The following is a 19,174-nucleotide window of genomic DNA, read 5'->3' as shown; positions in this document are numbered from 1 at the left end:
TTAATAGTTAAACTTACACTCTTTAGATGCCCTATAGACCTACTTAATTCCGCTTAACCGTTATTAAGCCCTACTATAGGGATAATAGCTCTAAGCCTTTATAGGATACCCTAGAGGATACCCTAGAGGAGAACTATAATTAATATACTCTAGAAGGCAAAGGCGATTCTAATATAATTATAGTAGACGTACCGTAACTATAACGCGGTAAAGGTCGCCTAAAGGGATTACAAAATTGCTAATATCTTATTAATTTTAAAGAGTAATTTGTTACCGCTATTAAGAATAAAGATAAACTATTAATAGCCTTTATAATAGCTAAAGAGAAGGCTAACTTTAAACTCGCAAAACAGCTCTAAAAGAAAGGCTATATTATAACTCTAGGAGCTCCTTTCTAAGCATCTAACAAGCAGGAGATTAACGGTTTTATTACAAGAGGAGTCTTTAAATTTAAGAAATACGACCCTACTAAGTTCGATAGAGTCCGTATATTTAAGTTAAGAATAGTTAATAAGATTAAAGGTAAAGCTACTAATACCCTATTTAAGAAGTTAAGGCTAGTTATTTAAGGTTATAATAATAATGGTAAGGAAGTAATTCTTATATAATCCCCTATAATTTAACGAGCTAGTTAATAAATTATTATTACGCTAGCTCCCTCCTTAATAAAAAATAGGATAGCGGTTTACCTATAAGATATTACTTAGGCCTACACCCAATTAGAAACGCGCCTTTAGCGCTTAATACTAGCATACCTTCTAGAGCAAATTCGCCACTAATATCCCGAGGATACAATTATAGTCGTACTTAAGCCATTATATAGAATCGCAGAGGCAGGAACTTATTAGTGGGCTACCTACAGCAAGCACTATAAGGAGAAGCTTTTAATAACTACTTCTATATTTAATCCTTATTTCCTTATTATAACTACGGGAACTCTATTTAGAATCATCGGCATATAAATAGACGATATAATTATCTTAGGAGACGACTAATTCTTAGCTCTTAAAGAAGATAAGCTAGTAAAGGCAAACCTTATAGTAAAGCCAAAGGAAAGACTTAACTTAGTAATACCATTACTCTTTAATAAATGTATCCTCTCCCTAAATAAGGGCTCTATTGCTCTACGCTAGAAGGGTTAAGGTAAGAAGATCGACGTTATTAACGTTAATTCTCTAAAGTAAGGATACGTGGAGTAACGCGCTCGCGGAGCTTATATGGCTTCTATCTGTTAACCTAAGGCTTCCTTTAATCTCTTTATTGCCGCTTAATACTAAGAACTAACTAAGGATGACGTTCTTGCCCTAAATAAGCGTCTTTTCTAGTAAATAAACCATCTTAACAGGGGACTACTCTATATACCTATTAACCTTCCTACCGCTAAGCTCTTTATATTCGTTAATAGATCGTTTATAAATAATAAAGATTTTAGCTTCCAGCTAGAATATAAAATTATTATCGCGAATAAATCTACTAGAGAAAATAACTTTATAATCTACGGTAACCTTATTTATTAGAGCTTAACTAAGAGTAAGCGCGTTACTTAAAGCGTTTTAGTGTTAGAGATATATAGAATGGTCGGCAGAGTTAATATAGTAATTATAATTAGAACTACCCTTAAGATAATTATAGACCGGCTTAAACTTCCCGCTATCCCTATAATCGTATACACCGACTTATATTCCCTCTACAAGTGTTTAGTTAAGCTTAGTACTATAAAGGAGAAGCGTCTTATAATTAATATTATGGCACTTTAGCAGTCCTATAAGCGTTAAGAACTCTTTAAGATCTAATAGATTAATAGCTAAGATAACCTAGTAGATGCGATAATAAAGGTAAACCTAAATAAGGCACTAGAGACGTTTGTTAATATAAATACTCTATATATATAAGTTAAAGGTTAGGTTAAAAGGGAAATTTAAAGAAATTAAAATCTTATAAAACTTCGACCACCGGTTAAAGTTATTTAATTAGTTAGATCCTTGCCAAGAGCGCCGCGCCTAATTAATTTAGGTGGCAGTATAGACTTCTGCCAACTAATTAGGATTTTCTATGCCCGGTATAGAAAATTGCTATTAGCTCGCTTACTACTAGCGTCTTAGCGGCCTACCCGTCTTTACGTTATCTACTAAATTTTACCAACTACCGTATTATCGTATATCGTCTGGTTTTGTTATATATTGTCTAGTTTTATTATATATTGTCTAGTATTATTGTATACTATCTGTTTGTATATATATATATAGCAACCATAAAAAGAAGAGTTGCCAGTATTAGGAATAAGGTAAGTTGCCGTTACATAAAGCATATTGCCGTCACGTGTCAACGTGGCCCTAGCGTGGTAAGGAACCTTAAGTTTCTTACCCCTTTCCTCATTCCTATCAATAAGAATTAACCAATATTACTATAACCCTACTCGAGTAGTCGTTATTGGTGAGTCACCCTGTGTTTTTAACAATTATTATAAACAAATTTACTAAAGAGAATAACTTTATAATCTATGGCAATCTTATCTATTAGAGCTTAACTAAAAGTAAGCGCGTTACCTAAAGTGTTTTAGCATTAGAGATATATAGAATAGTTAGCGGAGTTAATATAGTAATTGCAATTAGAACTACCCTAAAGATAATTATANATNNACTTANACTTCCNNTTATCCCTATAATNNTATANACNNANTTATNNTCCCTCTATAAGTATTTAGTTAAGCTTAGTACTATAAAGGAGAAGCGCCTTATAATTAATATTATAGCACTTTAGTAATTTTACAAGCGTTAAAAACTCTTTAAGATTTAATAAATTAATGGCTAAGATAACCTAGTAGATATAATAATAAAGGTAAACCTAAATAAGGCACTAGAGACGTTTATTAATATAAATACTCTATATATATAAGTTAAAGGTTAGGTTAAAAGGGAGTCCCTAGAAATTTCTTAGTTATATAAGGTTTTAAGATGTCTAGGAACTTTAACTAGCGGTTAAAGTTATTTAATTAGTTAGATTCTCTTGCTAAGACTTTTTTAAAGGGGGGAGTATAACATTTTATAGACCTTAACTTAACCTAGCTAATTAGGATTTTCTATCCCCGGGATAGAAAATCGCTATTAGCTCGCTTACTACTAGCGCCTTAGCGACCCTCTAAACAAGATATCTACCTATAACTCCTAGGTAAGAAAGCACTATATATTAAGAGGCAAATTTTAAAATAGCAAGACTTATATTATAATGGCAATAGTAAGTAAAGAGGATTAATATTTGTTACGCTAGTTAAGCGGTATATATATATAAATGGCAACCATAAAAGAAGAGTTGCTAGTATTGGGAATATAGGCAAGTTGCCGTCACGTGTTGCCGCGGCACTAGCGTGGCGAGGAGCCTTAAGCTCCTCGCCCTTCCTTAAGTAGGAAGAATATATAGAACAACAATTATTATACTATCTACGAACCGTAGCTACGTAATATCACCTTATGTAACCAACAATAAGTTTATAACTCCTTAACTCTAACATACTAAGGAAAAGCTTGTAAAGTATATTAAGAAGCTAAATAATTCTCCCTACTATCTAGCGGCATAAGTTCTTAACCTAGAGTATTATACGGCTTTCTTAAAAGATTAGAACAATTATATTACTGTTAAAAAAGAAAAGAAGCTCTTTAGCGTATAAAAGCTCTAAGAGAGATTCTGCGAGAAAGTAATACTTTTAGGTTTAACTATATTATACGCAACTAAGAAAACTTAAAAGTCGCCTTTAGAGCCTAAAGAAAACCTCTCTGCCTTTTATAAGGCTTGTCTTTAGTACTATTTAAAATATACTCGTCTACAAAGTCTAAACAAGTTTAATAACTATATTAACAAGAATCCAATTCCGCTTAATAGTTATATAATAGCTATTTAATAGTAAAATCAGCCTCTTTAGTATATAAGATTTCTATAACTCTTATAGCTTACAATTAAAGTTCTTTTAATACTTAGAATAAGTGATAAGCTAAAGAGAGTATTTTTAGGTTCTTAACGTTGTGTTCTATAGGATTGTATAAGAACTACTCTATAAATACTTAAGGTATTAGAATATATAAAGGACTGGGCAGCTTATAAGATTCTAAGTATTCTCTTATAGTCGTATAAGGGAAGGTATATAAGAGATACATTATATAATACCAAAGGGCATAAAATATATAAAAAATAATTTTAGGTAAAAGGTAACCATTAAAGGCGCGTAGGTGGCGGATGTAAATATATACTAGCTTTAAATTTAATAGATTATAAGTTTAAATACTACTAATATTGTCCTTTATTAGGAATTGGGAAATATAATTATTTGGTATACTTCTTATCCTACTATATAAGAGATTCTCCGGCAGCAATACCATACTATAAGTATACTCTCCTCTTTATACGATATACCTATATAACTAACTAGCCTTAGGATAAGCAGAAAAGGGTAGAAGCTTTGCCGGCGATTAATGTAGAGGCTTAGGTAGGGGGTGTATTAAAGAAGTAGGTGTGGATAGGGAGGCCTTTATATATAAATGCAATTCTAATTTAGAGCCGTAGATCTCTAAATATAACTATAAGTAACCTATATTACTTATATAAGGTAGAGAGCTAATTAATGCTAGTTCTGTAAGGCCTATATAGCAACTCCGCGTTGTCTAGTAGGCTCTTACCCCTTTACTAAGTGTTAGAGTCTCCTAGGGTTCTATAGTAGGTGCTATAGAAATTATAAGTGGCGGGATTATGGGGCTCGATGTTCGGCGTACGATAAAAATTCTTAACCTATAGCGGCGGCAGCAGGAGGAGCACTAGAGGGTAAGGATTGGATTGTGGAATTAGAGGATAATAAGGAATAGATAAAAGTCACTAAATTTAAACTGCTAGGTCTCCTCTCTCTTTTACTATTTTTATTTTATTTTATGCGTATAAAAGCCTTACGTAGGCTTTATATAAGGATCTATATAAATCTCTACGTACGGAGGCTCTATACGAAGCTCTGCACAAAGCTCCGTATACGGAGGCTCTGTACGGCTCTGCGTATGACGGTTCTGCGTATGACGGCTCTATTACGGAGGCTCTATATAAAAGCTTTATGCGGAGCTTCGTGTAGAGCTTTGTGTAGAGCTTCGTGCAGAGCTTCGTGCAGAGCTTTATGTAGAGCTTTATATAGAGCTTTGTATAGAGCTTCGTATAGAGCTCCGTACGCGGCTTATTCCGCAGAGCTCTTATAAGCTTTATATCTATATAACATTACTTATCCTTAGGATATTTAAATAAAAGTGGTACCATTTTAAAGCGCTTTATAAGCTCTATAAATCTATATTAATAGAAAATTTATTTATTTAATATTAGGGGTTGTATTATAAGTGTAAGTATATTAAGGGAATTTTGCCAAGACTATCCGGAGACTATCCGGATAGTCTCTGGATACTATCAGCTGATAGGTCTATTATCCGAGAGGCCTATCTGGCCTATCCTCCGCAAGTCTGCGCTTCCTGGTCAGCTACGTTAACAGTCAGCGGACAGCGAGCGATCCAATTGTCGCAGTCAGTCACCTATTTTGCTCAAGCTCGCAGCTAAGATGACTGTTGGACACACTGCTTATACTACCTAACTAGGCGGATAAGAGCGGTCTTATTTAACTAGAACGGAGTCTTCGTCAGGAAAACGGGAGAGTAGTAGGGGCTAGCTAGGAGCTAGCCCGGGGCTGGCCCGGGGTCATTTTAGCTGGATCCGCTGATCTGCTCATGTACACTTCTTTACGCTAGCCCAGGGCCACTTTAGCCACTTTAGCTACTTTAGCCACTTTGTATCTAATAGTTATAATATTTATAATATTTCCTATAACTGCAATATTTATAATATTTCTTATAGCCATAATATTTATAAAATTAAAATTTTTAAAATTAAATTAATAGCAGTTAAAGGGGGGAGCCTTTCGCAGAGGCTCTAAATCGTTAATTAGCTAGTCTAGATAATCCGCTACCCGTATACTGATTTCCTAACTAGGTCCAATGCCTATTTACCTACCTGTCTACCTGCCTGCGTATCTGCGTACCTGTCTACCTGCCTACGTACCTACCTGCGTACCTGCCTGCGTACCTGCCTGCGTACCTGCCTGCGTACCTGCCTGCGTACCTGCCTGCGTACCTGCCTGCGTACCTGCCTGCGTACCTGCCTGCGTACCTGCCTGCGTACCTGCCTGCGTACCTGCCTGCGTACCTGCCTGCGTACCTGCCTGCGTACCTGCCTGCGTACCTGCCTGCGTACCTGCCTGCGTACCTACCTGCGTACCTACCTGCGTACCTACCTGCGTACCTGCCTGCGTACCTGCCTGCGTACCTACATACCTGCCTGCGTACCTACGTACCTGCGTACCTGCGTACCTACCTACCTACCTGCCTGCCTGCCTGTGTCTGTTATAGGAGCTCTACGTCTTTTTAGGGAGACTACCGCTCAGGCTTCGAGCGATTGATTGAGGAGCAGGGGGGAACCTCACGTAGAGGCTCCAAATAGTCGATTGCGGTGTTCCCGATAATCTGCCGGTCGTGTACCGATTTCCTAACTAGGCCTAGGGCCTGCCTGTGTCAGTGTCTAATTCAATTTAGGGGAGGAGTTGGTTCAAACAGTGGTCATCTAGGGTGCCTCCCTAGGAGGCCTTGATCCGATTTGATTCGGTAACAGGCTGTATCGAGGCTCTGGTTCGATTCGATCGATCGATCGATTGAATTGTTCGTGGTGTTCGCTGGCTGGTCGTTGTCGTCTGGTTCTGGCGACGGTCGTCTGGTTCTGGCGACGGTCGTCTGGTTCTGGTCACAGTCTGCTAGCTATCGTTCTAGTGCCTCCCTAGGTAGGGAGGATGTAAGAAAGGGTAAAAAAATAAGGTGGTATTTAGGTGTATAAGGGGTATGCAAAGACACGTGTAGAGGCTATCGGGAATATAGCGGGGACCCGATGGTACTTAGGATAATTTAGATAATTAGGAAAATCAAAGTCCTACCAGAGCCTGCTTAGAGCCTGCTTAAAGCCTACTAAGAGGCCTTTAGGATTTTAATACCCTAATAGCAATAAATATAATAATAGTAACAATATTTATTTTATAGCTATAAGCTAGCGTATAGCTCTAGGGGGTCAGCTAATATGGCTAAAAGCTAGCGTATAGCTCTGGGGGGTTAGCTAATATGGCAGAAAGCTGGCGTATAGCTCTAGGGGGTTAGCTAATATGGCGGAAAGCTGGCCCCGGGCCCCAAAATCACTTTTAGCGAAACCAAATTTCGTGCGCCACCTCCCGTTTTCCTGACGTTCTTATTTGCTTTACGCTTGATTCCTGCCTGGTAGCTCTTAGCCGAGAAATGTGTTCCCTCGTGAAGGAAGAGCCGCTTCATGTCGCTAAAGGGCTATAGCATCCTGTTCCGACCCGGAGATCTGCGAAAACTAAAGGGCCTCAAGGCTCTATTCATCATTATCGCTCAGTAATTTTGGCCTGGCCCACAGTTTCCTAAAACGCCGACGCCAGAATCACCACTCATAAACTCTACTCATAGTCCTTGCCGTAACCTTTCTGCCAGCTGGCGTTTTCCAAATTCCCACGCGTTCATTAGACCTTGCTCAGAAAGATCAATGCTTTTCATAGTTGTCATATCCTGTGCTGGTGGACGGCTGACCCTAGATGCGACAATAACTGGATCTGTTTCCAAGATGATGCCATCATCAACGAGTTCGTCAATGGCAAGTGACTGTTATATAATTAGGAGGATATATGTAAATGTGGAAAATATACCTACAACTAAGTCATAGTTCTCCACGATTGTTCTCTTATCAACTGAACTCCTAGAAGATTTTAGTGGTTGGATGTGGCAGTAAGATACTCTCGTCTTACTTGAGGAGAATGTTGAGTGAATCTCGCAGTGCGAGAACGACACTAAAAATCCGTCAGTAACCCCATTGGGGCCGATCTTTGGAGGATCTGACGCCTTACCTATATAAAAGGACTTCATTTTCCTCCGCTCCGCCGACAACATATAGCATCACGTCGCTTTCCATCTTGAACACGCAGATTTTATTGTCAAAAAGGATAATGTCTGAATTTTGCTTCGCCGTCTTTTCCAACAGCCCTTTCTCGAAAGCTTTCTGGTCTTTCAGGGTCGGGTATGGGTTTGCGCCGGGGTAGTTGGTTGAGTTAGCCGGAGTACCTGTTGGCGGATGCGGCGCGGCGTAGTATTTGGCGAGCACTCTCGAGGAGTCATCCGTAGCTATAAGGGAAAGGTAAGCCAAGAGCTCTCAGGACTAGAAGTAAATTGTTCCAGTATAGAGGAATTGTTAAACATACAAAGAATGAGAATAGCATTAACTGAGAAGAGAGAAAGGTTGGGCGCCATGGTGAAAGGTTTCCAGTTTCAGAGACCTAGTGGAGGAGCACGCGCATTAAAGTTTGGGGGGTTTCTTTCCGTGGGAATTGATATGGGTTCCTTGCTGGTTACTGCAGTGGGGGTATTAATTGATGCTGGCCTTTTCGAATACACAAATAGGAGTTATCTTTCGCCGACGTCCCGAAAGCTTGGCTCGAAAATTAGAGCCGCATTAACATAAGGACTTGAGAGGTGCAAGAGGAAAGGTGTGAACAGCTCTTTTGGAGCTTTCAACACTTCGCCAACTTAAACATGCCACCAAAATTGTCTTTGACCTCTCTTATCTGCCCAACAGCTCCGTTCCTCGTGCCACTTTCAGCGCAGAGAGCTCTCCGTGCAACAGAACGATGTCTTTGGCCGCTGGTTATATCGAACACATATACATCGCACGCAGCGGTGAGCCGAAGACCTTCAAAATTTCTGTATCGTGTCAAACGAGAGAAGGCAAATGCCGACAAACGATTTACATTCCCTCAGAGACCTCAAGAAGTGGGTCAGACACTGCGGCAGGACAAATTCACCGTGCTTACTCTTCGAACAGCCTGTAGATAACTTTCGCGACCTCGTTAATGAAGGAAATCTCGATAAAGCCATGAAAATATACCCTGAATTGGTTGAGAAGTCATTTCTAGATTCCAGAGATACGCTAGCAATTGCATTGCTCATCCATAACACCTTTCGAAGGCATCCAACCCAAGCACAAGTTGTACCGAAAATTCTACCGTACGCAGAGACTTTAGTCCACGACATACGAAGTAAAGCGATTCCGCCGGAACGTGCTGCCCACGTCCATCTTATATCCTTCTTTAAAGTCTCTCGGCAATATGACAAGGCATACGCTTTTTGGACGTGGCTTGCTAGCCAGAGCGATGAGTATGTCGACCAGGCCGTGTATGGCTCTGCGATTGAGATGTTAGCATACCAAGGCACTACGAGCTTAAAAGAACTCGAGAAGATTTACAGTCAAGCGCTCAAGCGGTTCCCTGGTTATTTTGCGGAGTATCACTTATCTCCCGAGGCAATTGTGGTGGATAAAACCCAGCCAACCTCTATTCCTGGCCTTCCTATGACATTGCTGCAGGGAATTTTGACAGCACGACTGTTGCATGGTGATTGGAGGAATGCGTATCTCGCACTTGATGTAGCGCTTCGGCTTTATCCCACTCAAGCCCCAGTCCGGTTCTTCGAGCTCTTTGCGCTTGAGAGGCCCGTTATAGAGAGCTACACAGTGTTTCTTGTAGCCTGTCGTGCAGGCACTGTTCTTAAACCGGACCGACTTACAGGATTACTGAACCGATTAGTGAAGGGTCAACGCTCATGTTCGTCAGAGGATAAACTGGCATTGTTGCACGGCATGATCACTGCTATCCATGCCTATCTCGGAGCAGGAGGAATGATAGAGGGTTATCATTTGAGTAGTCTCATCAAAGGATTCCAAGCCTTACTTCCCAACTTGAGTCCCGGCACTCCCTACGGACCCGACCATTCGGATAATAGGGATCTTGTAGTCTCTACTGCGAAAAAGGTAGTTGCAATGTTTGTAAAATCTGGTTTAAGTCCGAGTCTCTCGACATTTGGAAGCTTAATCGGCTTGGCTGGAAAAGCTATGCTTCCGGACATGATCGCATCAACTATGAAAGATATGGTAACCTTGGGGTTTACGCCTGACCATGTTATTCATAGAGCTGTTCTTACGGCTGCTAGCCAGATCGGAGATCCCCAGTTGGTTGAATCTAGCTGGAAGTCGCTTGTTGCATTCGCTGAAGCAGAAGGCCGGCAACCAAGTTCACCGGATTGGAGAGTTTTGGCAAAGGCTGCAAAAAGAACGCACCATCTTACTTATTTAGACCAGCAGACAGAGGAACTTGGTCATGCGATTACTGAGGAAACCATGCATAGGATCAAAAAGGATTTAAACAAGATGGAGTCGCTCCCGACATACAATCAACCGAGTAGCGATATCGACACTGCTGCATTGTCATTCCACATGGAAATGATACTAAATCAGATCGTCCAACTCGTCGAATTATTCAAATCCGACCGTCTGCTAGACTTTTCACAGTCGCCAGTTCCTATGTTTCTCGAACCATCCCGTCCAGCCCTTGGCTCCATTGATGATCTGCGGGCAGTATACGAAGAACTTACGACTGACCCAAACCAACCGCCGCCAGAGAGAGCAACTACTCCAAAAACTGTCGGTCCTACTGGGCTCCCTCTTGACGAACTCCGCTTCGAAAACTGGGTCTCAATTCATGAGCTCATGAATGAAGCAGAATTACATGAAGAGGAGAAACAGAAGCTCGTCGACGCGGCCATCGCCGCTGGCGAACCGTTGCCAAAAGAGAAATTACTCCTTACACTCCGCAAAGCATATCCTGCTTCCGATAGCCAACTTACCGCTGAGAGTATTGCTACTGGCAGTACCGCGGCACACGGCCAGCTTCCGAATTCCGCGATTCCGTACAGATCCGAATTACGGGAACGCATCCTCATCCTCCGTGGCATTAGAGCCGCGCCTGTATAGGTACCCGGTCGGCTATAATTATATTGTAACACTCATCATGCTCTTAAAATAGAACGCCTCGTATATTAGTGTATACCATGACGGTTTTATATGCTATATCTCGCGTGAACGAACCGTACATCTTGCGTCACCATATTAATAGCTCTCGTGTCGCTACGAAGTATAATTAAAGTCCCATCTCTCGCGCGCGTTCATCTCGCGTGCGCGCTTTCCAGTATATCCCGTTCATCTCGCATCCGACGCTCACGGTCGTATCATCTCGCATCAGTGGAGAAGGGAAGGCAACGCCGACCAGCTAGAGTCATTGTGAAATCGGTCCCCTACCCCTCCCCCGGGCGCTATGCAAAGCATAATTTCCAAGCCACCCGTGGCCTTCCATGCGTAGTCCACATGTTGCACCCTGGGGCACATCAAACGCCCGCAGACCTCGGCTCAAGCCTACGCCACCACCAAAAAAACAAATCCCCACAAATACAAATTCCCAAAACAATACTTAAAATAATTTCACGTAATTTTTGCATGTGAAGGCGAAAGAATGTTTGTCTTGAACGTGGTGTGCTTTTTCTTTACGAAAGCTGCATCCATAGATTTCCGACCGACCAGCGGTGTGAGATTAATACCATATACTAAGCTAGGGGGGAGTTTCGGTCGAATGAAGTTTGCCAATATGGCCAGCTGAACCAAAGCCACCACAAAATATTTGGGGGTTCCTCTCTCGAGCGCGCGAGCAATCTCAGAGCACAGTAAAAGGAAGAAGCCGTGACAAAAGAAACGATCGAGCCGATGCAAAACGGATAAGGAAAAAGGTGGAGTAGTGAGATCCCCCAAGCCCATCATGAGCGCTGCGAAGCACGAGCGATGACGCAAACAAGCGGTCAAAAAAAAACCGAAAAAAAATGAAAAACGCCCACTGTCTAATCCCAACCAGGTTTGCCCCGCCCCCGATTCCCAGATTTGTGGCCAAAGCAAGCAGACCGCAAGCCGAAAGACAGTAACAAACAAAAAAAAACACCATATTCAGACTTGTCCCGCGTCGCTCAAAAGTACAGTTCCGTAGAAACGACAATGGCGGCGGTCAACGCGCTGAATTGAACACCTCCACCCACCCCCCCTTGAAAGGATAACTCCGCTTTGCCTGCCCTTGGGACGGGGCAGGCCGCTAACACCGTTTCCCTCCCGAAGCAAGAAAAAAAAACCCCCCCCTCCCGCGCGGCGGCATGCAGTGTACGAGAAGATGGAGAGAGCGAGCTTATAAGGCGACGACGCCTTCTTTGCTGGCGGTCCGTACATGCCATGCGTCGCTTCGCTGCTCGGCGGGTGTGGTGGCGAAGCCGAAGTCGACGGGTGAGGGTGGTGGTGCGGGTGTCTCCTCGATGGTTGTGGAGCGGCTTGAGATTGAGGAGGGAGCGGAGGCTTTGAAGGCAGCAGACACGTCGTGGCCTAGCGTGCTGTTGGTGTAGAGGGAGAGGCGTTGACGAGGGTTTGTGGTTGAGGAACGCATTGTGATTGGTGTTGTAAGTGTTTGATATATGTTGTGTAGTGGTGGTGGATTGTAGTAGCAGAAGTTTGTGCTGGATTTTTGTTGTTGTGGTGGTGGGGAAGCTCTTGTATTTATCTCTGCACTTTCTTCGGCGATAGTAGAGAGGGTTTGTAAGACGGCTTATTAACTCCGAGTTTTGTGGAGAAGAAGCTACTCGGCAGTCTGGAGAAGTTTCTCGTAAAGGAATTTGTATGGGTGTGGCAGATGAGATGGTCCTAGGTATGATTTGCTGAAGGCCGGGGATTTGCTGGCAATATCGACTTGGCTAGGTAAGGCTCGGGAAAGCGGCTGAATGAGGGTGGTGAGTCAGATATATAATGTACGACAAACGCATGCGTTGGCAATTGCAAATAAGTCTGGTATGAGTGAGGCTTACGATTGCAAATGCGATATGCGAGGCAGAAATATGCGAGGTAAGTATTGCACAGGGGGCGTTAAGTGTGCTGGTATTTGTTGCAGGTACTCGGTACTCAGTATTTATTACTTTTCTCTAACAGACAAAAATAGAAGGCTGTGCGTTGTTGGCGAGTTTGAAGTGGCACAGATTATAAGAGCAATTTAAGGGCAAGGGGTTGCAGGTGGCAGAGCAGAAATCCCCGGATGATGGCAGCGCTTTATATTGGGAGGGGAGCAGCAGTGACACACAGGCTTGGATGGGCGTTGCTGGGGGCTGACTCGCATAAGGAAAAATGAAAGAGAAAAAAGGATGTTGTGTGGACGAGTCAGGACCGGAGACTGGCAAACTGGGAAGAACACGGCCAGTTCCCTTTGCATGTGTAGCGCACAAGGTATTGCTTCCCGGAAGTTTGAGGCTAATCAGCATAGAATAATACTGTGCGTGTGCAGTGTGCACCCCACGCCCGCAGCCCACCTTGCCTGTCCTGTCCATGGGCTCAAAGAGGCGCCTGGGGGAAAGGGGGTGGTGGGAGGGATGGGGCCTGTCGGTCCGGTAAGCAAGTGCAGCGGGATGTGCAGTGAATGCAGCAGATGGGACACCAAACATTTGTTGGTTTTGTTGGTTAATCAAGCCTGCTCATGTTTTGCGGCACGGAGCGACGACATCGGCCTCCCACGCTGCATCTCGCATCACCTTCCATCACCGCAGGTTCAGATAACAGGAAAGCTGGGGGGTGGACATCCGAGGAATGAGGAGCGGGAAAGCAAACATGGCCGTAGTGATGACCGTGGTGCTGACCGTCGCGGCGGACGGTCCAACCGGCGATGCGCTCGCTCATGCTGCTGTGCCATTGCCTGTGCCCATTGCGCCCTTTGATCCCTATTGTTGGTACTGGTGCTGGTACTGGTGCTGGTACTATTGTTGGCAGCGAGGCAGCTTCTAGACAGGCCCCCTCCCACCGCCCGATACAGCGTGTAACAAACAAGTTGCGGGCACTGCTGCCGGCATCCCCAGACGGGGGCTTCACGACGTTGAGTGGAGGACACTGACCGCCTTATGCACTTCCCCACGCGAGGCACGCTTCCCCGACGTCTCAATCGGCTTTGGTGAGGGCCCAGCGGCGCGGGTATGGGCCGCCGGGGAGCGAAGGACTCCCTTGCGGCGGCCAGCCCTGAATCTCTCAAACGGGCAGTTCCGCGTCCAGAGATGGGCGATCCTGGAACAGCCACGCCCGCCACGCCTACCGCAAACCCTCCCGCAAAAGTGCCCCCGGGCACGGCCGCCATTCCCCTAGTGTCGCATCACTCATCGCTTGCCACGGACTTTTCTGGAAGGTCGCCTGGCGACCCGTAACTGACGCTCCTTCTGGCTACTATGGCCGCGTCCTTAATATTGCGCGGCTAAGGCTTCTCCAATGCTCCGGCCAGCCCTTGAGCCTAAAAGTCGCACAGGGAGCAAAAATCCGACTCAGCGTCGCTTTGACCCCCCTTGGGCTAGCTTTGCAAATCAGCAATTCCTGGGAGACCACGTTTCGTTGTTGACCGCCCCCGAGGAGTGTTGCTGCTGGCGGCTAACGCAGCCTTTTCTGGCATTTCCTAGCGTATTCCTGGCCATCGCTATTCTGGAGGGCCGACCGGGGAAGAGCGGCGCTGCGTTGCATCCCCGATCGGCCGCGTCGTAAAGTTGACTGTATACGAGTTAAAGTAGAGCTGGCTTGAAGTGCTGCACCCCAGCTGCACCACGCATGCAAAGCGCCAGGACCGACAGTAGCTCGGGGGAGAGGACAGGCTGGCAGTCAAACAATCATCTACAGCTAATAGGATTCGCTGGAACGGGCATGCAGGCAGCATTACTTCATCATCACGGAATTAGGTGCGTTTCCCTTGGACTGCGGGCGGAAGGGAGCATCCCGGGCACGGAACCGGGGCAATCTGAGGGAAAAGCGTGGAAGCGTGAGAAACTTCGATGAATAGATCGTGAAACTGGGGTAAAACGCGCCGAGGCCCGATCCGGCTACGATGCGCTGGACCAAGGGCCCTGGGGCTTGGGGAGCTTTGGCTTCTGTGCCGGATAGAAAGTCGAAACAATTGATGACGGGCTGAAAAGTTCGTGTACCAGTAAGAGATTACGTGCGTAATGTTACTCCATAAGGTGGCCAAAGGAACAGCAAGTGAGATTGCAATTCTATAAAAGTGATGGCCTTGATGACCTTGATGACATTCCTTTGCGACAATAATTACTCTGGAGCTGTCCATGCTCTCACCGCAGCGTCATCCGGAGGCCTGTCAAAGAAAAGAGGAAGGACACTCTATTTTACCTTTTCGGCTGCTCACATGTACCTGCATCGATATCATGCAGCAGTAATGCAGCAAGCCGGGAGATCGTGCGCCAGAAAAAACGATCTCAGGAAAAAAAAAAAGCGACAGCCTGACAGGTGCCACCTCAACTACTTTGAGCCTCTATCTTCTATCGCATCTCCCACTTCCTTTTCCCCACCACCCATGTTTTGCTCATCTCTCTTCTCTCTGCTTCATCCACCAGCTCCATGTGCACTCCGGAAAAAGTAATACGATTGCGTTGTATCATATCCCGCCAATCTCGTGCCTAAAATTCCCTCACACCGCCCGCAGTGACATGCTACTACGCTTAAAAAAAGACTCTACTTCCCCATTTCCTTCAGATACGCCATCGGCCCTATCCGCAGCAAATTTGCATCCTTCGCGCGTACCTCCGTTTCATTCTTTTCAGCATATTCCCGCAGCAGCGTTGCTATCCTTGCATCTGAAACGCCGAGGATTCTTGCCGCCAGCAACGCCGCGTTGGTCGAATTGTTGATGCCAACAGTAGCCACCGGCTCTCCCCTTGGCATTTGTGACATGCTGTACAAGCTATCGACGCCATCGAGCACGCTGGCCTTGACTGGCATGCCGATGACCGGCAGCACCGTCCACGAAGCAGCCATACCGGGGAGGTGTGCAGCTCCGCCAGCAGCTGCGATGATGACCTTGAAGCCATTCTCCTTCGCGTCTTTTGCGAATTCACGCATCCAGTCCGGCGTGCGGTGCGCAGAGGTGATGCGAGCCTGGTAAGGGATCCTGAACCTGTCGAGAACCTCGAAGCAAGCCTTGAGCACCGGCATATCTGAATCCGAACCCATAACAACAGCCACCTGCGGCTGTTCTCCAGCCGTTGATTTCGGTCCCGGTGGCTTGCCAGACTGATCGTTGGCTGCGTCAATAAGCGGTTCCATCACCTGTTCCGCCTCGCTCATCGTAGGAGCCGTAACAACCAGATGCCCCATCTTCCTTCCCGGCCTCGCCTCCCCCTTGCCGTACAAATGAATAGAAGCCCCAGACTCAAGCGCCTTCCTCGCAATCATGATGTGTGAATCCTTCGTCCTCCCGCCCAGGATATTGAGCATAATAGCCGGCTCCCTCAGCCTCAACCCCGCCTCGGGGATCGGCAGATCCAGAATAGCCCTGAGATGCGCATCGTATTGTGAGATGCTGCACGCCTCGATGGTGTAGTGGCCGGAGTTGTGCGGGCGCGGCGCGATCTCATTCACCAGCAGCGTCCCGTCGCGCAGCAGGAACATCTCGACGCCAAACACGCCCTTGCCCTCGAAGGCTGCGACGGCCTGGCGGGCCAGCACCCGCGCCCGCTCCGCGACGGCCTGCGGCACGCGCCGCGGCGGCGCGTACACCAGCTTGCAGATGCTGTCCTCGTGGACCGTCTCGACGGCTGGGAACGCCAGCACGGCGTCCGCAGTCTTGACGACCATGACGGCCAGCTCGAGCGCGAAGTCGGCCCAGCGCTCGGCGTACAGCGGGCGCGCCGACCCCAGCGCCGCGACGGCGGCTGCGATGTCTGCCTCGTGCCGCACGGCGAAGTTGCCGCGCCCGTCGTACGCCTCCGTCTTGCTCTTCAGCATGAACGGGTAGCCGAACCGCCTGCCGACGTCCACAAACGCCGCCTCGTCCCGCCCCTCCAGATCAACGCTGTCCGCCGTCGCGACGCCGTGCGCGCGCAGGTGCTGCTTCTGCGCGAACTTGTCCTTGATGATCCGCAGCGTGCTGGCCCTCGGCTCGACCGCGACGGTCTGCTCGATCTCGGCCAGGACGTCCGTGTCCACGTGCTCGATCTCGACCGTGACGACATCGCAGGTCTTCGCGAGCTGCCGGATTGCGTCTGCGTCTTTGAACGAGCCCGCGACGTGCCCGTCGTGTGCGGAGATCTGCTTTGCGGGCGCGCCGGGCGCGTCGAGGATGTTGACTTGGATGTTGAGGCGGTTCGCTGCTTCGATGAGCATGCGGCCGAGCTGCCCGCCGCCGAGGACGCCCACTTTTCTCCCGTCCATGTGTGATACCTCTTTTTTTTTAATTTTTTTTCCCAAGTGAAGTAATTGTGGTGTTTTATGCTCTAGAATTAGCCTTGGAACTTGTTACCGGGCTGGTTTTCGCGGGGGTTGGTTTGGATACATTGTCGTGGTTGTGATGATGTGGGGAACAAGAATTTTTAAGTGCGAGCATTTTCAGAACTGACGTCTTTCTCGTCCCTGTGAAGTCACGACGGAGAGTCGCAAATGGTGAAATTTTTATTCAAACAAAACTCACCCCAATGAGCTCAGTGTTAGTTTGTAATTATTGGCAGGGTAATTTCATTTTCAACAGTGCGATGAAATGGGTAACTTTCCATAGCTACTTAGACCTACCTTAAAACGGCAATCACTTTCATCAGTTCTCACCCAGCAATGTCACAAAGAAGTTTTGCACTGACGACAGGAGGCCCTCATTATCATGGCATTCTTCGCTGCGCAAGCACGGTTTGGCAGACATGTTTTCATTTTTTGAACCCATATGAGAACCTGCACCGACAAGCACGCCTTGTGTGATCAGAGCCCAACCGCCACCCACATCTCGACGAGCCGGATAAAGAGACTTTCGACTACCTCCCTTACACTTTAAAACCCCTCGACCGTCTGCGACCACGAGCCCTCTCGAACTTCCGTCCCTTGCTCTCGACGTATGGCTTCTGTAGAAATACTCAGCAAAAGAAAATTTCTCAATTGAGGGCCGGAATTCGAATCCAGTGTTACGCACCTTGTGCTTGTGAGGCCCCATGCCAAAGTGCTTGACGGCCTCTCGTGCGTTCTTCGGTCCTCGGAGCAGAAGAGTGTTAGCACCAGTTGGGTGCCTCAATGCCAGCTCGTCCAGAGTCAAGCACTCTCCACCAGCCTTCTCGATCCTAGCCCTTGCGGTGGAAGTGAAGCGCAGAGCAGCGACCGAGAGCTTGGGCACCTCCAACATGCGGTTATCGTCCGTCACGGTTCCCACGACGACGACCGTCTTGCCCTTATGTGCCTCCGCCGAGTGCTTCTTTGCGGCGATGGCGACGATGCGCGAGATTGACAGTGGTGGGCGGTTGATCTTGGACATGAAGAGGCGTCGCAGAACCGTCTTGTTGAATGCCGAATCGGTACGGCCTGTGTGCGTGTTAGAAATTGGATGAATGCCGTTTTCTCGACTCTATTGACGAAACGTACGGGAGAGGAAACGGTACAGCTTCACAAGGAGCTTGACATAAGGGTTCTCGCTCTTTGGAGCCTTGCGGTGCGTGTTCCGCACATGATGGGAGTTCAAATCGATACCTGTATACACAAATCGTCAGTGAACCAGTCTTCTCCCTGTGGTCAACTTAATGCTAATAGAGGATGAGAGATCTCAAGGCCTCGATGGCAATGTAATTGACGTACCCATCTTGACGATGTTGTGTGCGGTGCCTGCTGTGGGTTAGTTGTCGTGATCCGCTTGTAATTTTGTGGGATTTTGCGATGGTGTCGTGGAATCGCTCGCTTAACGAGGCTTGGCGCTGATGCGTCGAAATTCGGAAATGCTCCACTTCAATGCAAATCGGCATTTATTCTAGGACAGAAGATCATTGCGATGGCTTATTTCAGTCTTTTTTTAATTATATAATTATAGTAGCTATTGATACAATCCAAATCCTCTATTAACTGCAACGAAAAGATATACCAATTGGAGGCATTACCTGTGTCATCCCTTGCTTTATCATTGCTTCTCCGCGTTTTTGGGAAATTTAGAATACAACTGCCAAGGAATGCACGCTATGTAGCTTCAATGGAAATCACGCAGGCTCAAACCCACGTAAAAGAGGCTCCCTGAGCCAGCAAAGTTACCCTTTCATGCTTGCAACATGACTTAACAAATGAAACTCCGTCCCTAAGAATGTAACTATTGCACATGAAACGTTGTGGAAAATGTGCCCCTTAAAAAATAATCCAGGAGATTTGC

The 19,174-nt window shown here is 46.2% G+C and overlaps 5 protein-coding genes across 5 annotated transcripts; 1 reads left to right on the top strand and 4 right to left on the bottom strand.

The window, feature by feature from the left end:
• Nucleotides 1–7,147: 7,147 nt before the first annotated feature.
• K441DRAFT_696505 (coatomer zeta subunit) lies at nucleotides 7,148–8,573 on the bottom strand. The gene is made up of 5 exons (XM_067652892.1): nucleotides 8,324–8,573; nucleotides 7,973–8,246; nucleotides 7,874–7,915; nucleotides 7,779–7,824; nucleotides 7,148–7,730 (listed from the first exon to the last, which is right to left on the bottom strand). Exons 1-5 carry the CDS (start codon nucleotides 8,370–8,372, stop codon nucleotides 7,533–7,535), a joined length of 609 nt encoding a protein of 202 aa, XP_067503797.1. The 5' UTR covers nucleotides 8,373–8,573; the 3' UTR covers nucleotides 7,148–7,532.
• Nucleotides 8,574–8,627: 54 nt separating this feature from the next.
• K441DRAFT_611324 (uncharacterized protein) lies at nucleotides 8,628–11,032 on the top strand. Its single transcript, XM_067645567.1, has 2 exons — nucleotides 8,628–8,891; nucleotides 8,944–11,032. The coding sequence occupies exons 1-2, from the start codon at nucleotides 8,655–8,657 to the stop codon at nucleotides 10,924–10,926; spliced, it is 2,220 nt and encodes a 739-aa protein (XP_067503796.1). The 5' UTR covers nucleotides 8,628–8,654; the 3' UTR covers nucleotides 10,927–11,032.
• A 1,143-nt stretch (nucleotides 11,033–12,175) lies between these two features.
• K441DRAFT_561656 (uncharacterized protein) lies at nucleotides 12,176–12,427 on the bottom strand (the record flags this gene model as incomplete). Its single annotated transcript, XM_067643541.1, has 1 exon — nucleotides 12,176–12,427. The coding sequence occupies one exon, from the start codon at nucleotides 12,425–12,427 to the stop codon at nucleotides 12,176–12,178; it is 252 nt and encodes an 83-aa protein (XP_067503795.1).
• Nucleotides 12,428–15,522: 3,095 nt separating this feature from the next.
• K441DRAFT_561163 (Phosphoribosylaminoimidazole carboxylase) lies at nucleotides 15,523–17,220 on the bottom strand (the record flags this gene model as incomplete). Its single annotated transcript, XM_067643526.1, has 1 exon — nucleotides 15,523–17,220. One exon carries the CDS (start codon nucleotides 17,218–17,220, stop codon nucleotides 15,523–15,525), a length of 1,698 nt encoding a protein of 565 aa, XP_067503794.1.
• Nucleotides 17,221–17,508: 288 nt separating this feature from the next.
• On the bottom strand, nucleotides 17,509–18,619 carry K441DRAFT_705646 (60S ribosomal protein eL18; the record flags this gene model as incomplete). The annotated part of the gene is made up of 4 exons (XM_067653612.1): nucleotides 17,509–17,894; nucleotides 17,963–18,345; nucleotides 18,406–18,510; nucleotides 18,616–18,619. 4 exons carry the CDS (start codon nucleotides 18,617–18,619, stop codon nucleotides 17,817–17,819), a joined length of 570 nt encoding a protein of 189 aa, XP_067503793.1. The 3' UTR covers nucleotides 17,509–17,816.
• Between the last annotated feature and the right edge of the window lie 555 nt (nucleotides 18,620–19,174).

The sequence above is a fragment of the Cenococcum geophilum genome (genome assembly GCF_001692895.1).
Source record: "Cenococcum geophilum 1.58 unplaced genomic scaffold K441scaffold_22, whole genome shotgun sequence".
In the NCBI taxonomy this organism is placed as follows: Eukaryota; Fungi; Ascomycota; class Dothideomycetes; order Gloniales; family Gloniaceae; genus Cenococcum; species Cenococcum geophilum.
This window is presented reverse-complemented; position numbering and strand designations above follow the sequence as displayed.